Source organism: Penaeus monodon, chromosome 21, assembly GCF_015228065.2.
Source record: "Penaeus monodon isolate SGIC_2016 chromosome 21, NSTDA_Pmon_1, whole genome shotgun sequence".
NCBI lineage: Eukaryota > Metazoa > Arthropoda > Malacostraca > Decapoda > Penaeidae > Penaeus > Penaeus monodon.
Window position 1 is genome coordinate 10,956,678 of NC_051406.1, and position 510 is coordinate 10,957,187.

The 510-nt window shown below is 34.9% G+C and overlaps 1 protein-coding gene across 1 annotated transcript in view; it reads right to left on the reverse strand.

The window, feature by feature from the left end:
* The window catches only part of LOC119586211 (dnaJ homolog subfamily C member 28-like), a gene marked incomplete at its 5' end in the record, with an annotated part of 4,515 nt that overhangs the window by 3,578 nt on the left and 427 nt on the right, over nt 1-510 (reverse strand). The window contains 1 exon segment of the mRNA XM_037934913.1: nt 1-94. Within this exon segment, the coding sequence (XP_037790841.1) occupies nt 1-94 (94 nt within the window).

Sequence of the window (510 nt, forward strand, 5' to 3'; positions counted from 1 at the left end):
GTTCATAATACAGTCCAAACTCCCCCTCGCACTTGTTATGATTATGTCGATCACTGCTGAATTTTTCCATGAGTTTCCTGTAAGCCTTCTCAATCTATAAAAGTATAAAAGGCTTCATGTCAGTTCAAACTAGTAATCAACAGAATACCTGTAGAGGATTACCCATACAGCTAAATCAAAAGAAACATTTATATAAACCAAAAGGGTGGATGACAAGACTTAGATGAAAAGGAAGATGTGGTCCGTTCACTGAATATAAAGATGCAACATCTGAATATCACATTTGTTTTGGGTTTTGCTAAGATTTGCCTTTTATCAAAAGTGCAGCATCGAGTAAAATCTGAATCTTATTTCAAAGGAATTGCAGCACAGGAAACAACCTTTTTATGATATCTGCTGGGTGTAAGTGTTATATTTTCATCTCTATCTTATATACTTCCTTGTGTTTTTACCAGATTCATTTCAAGCATTTACTATTGAGAGTATGAAAACGCATCCACACATGTCCAG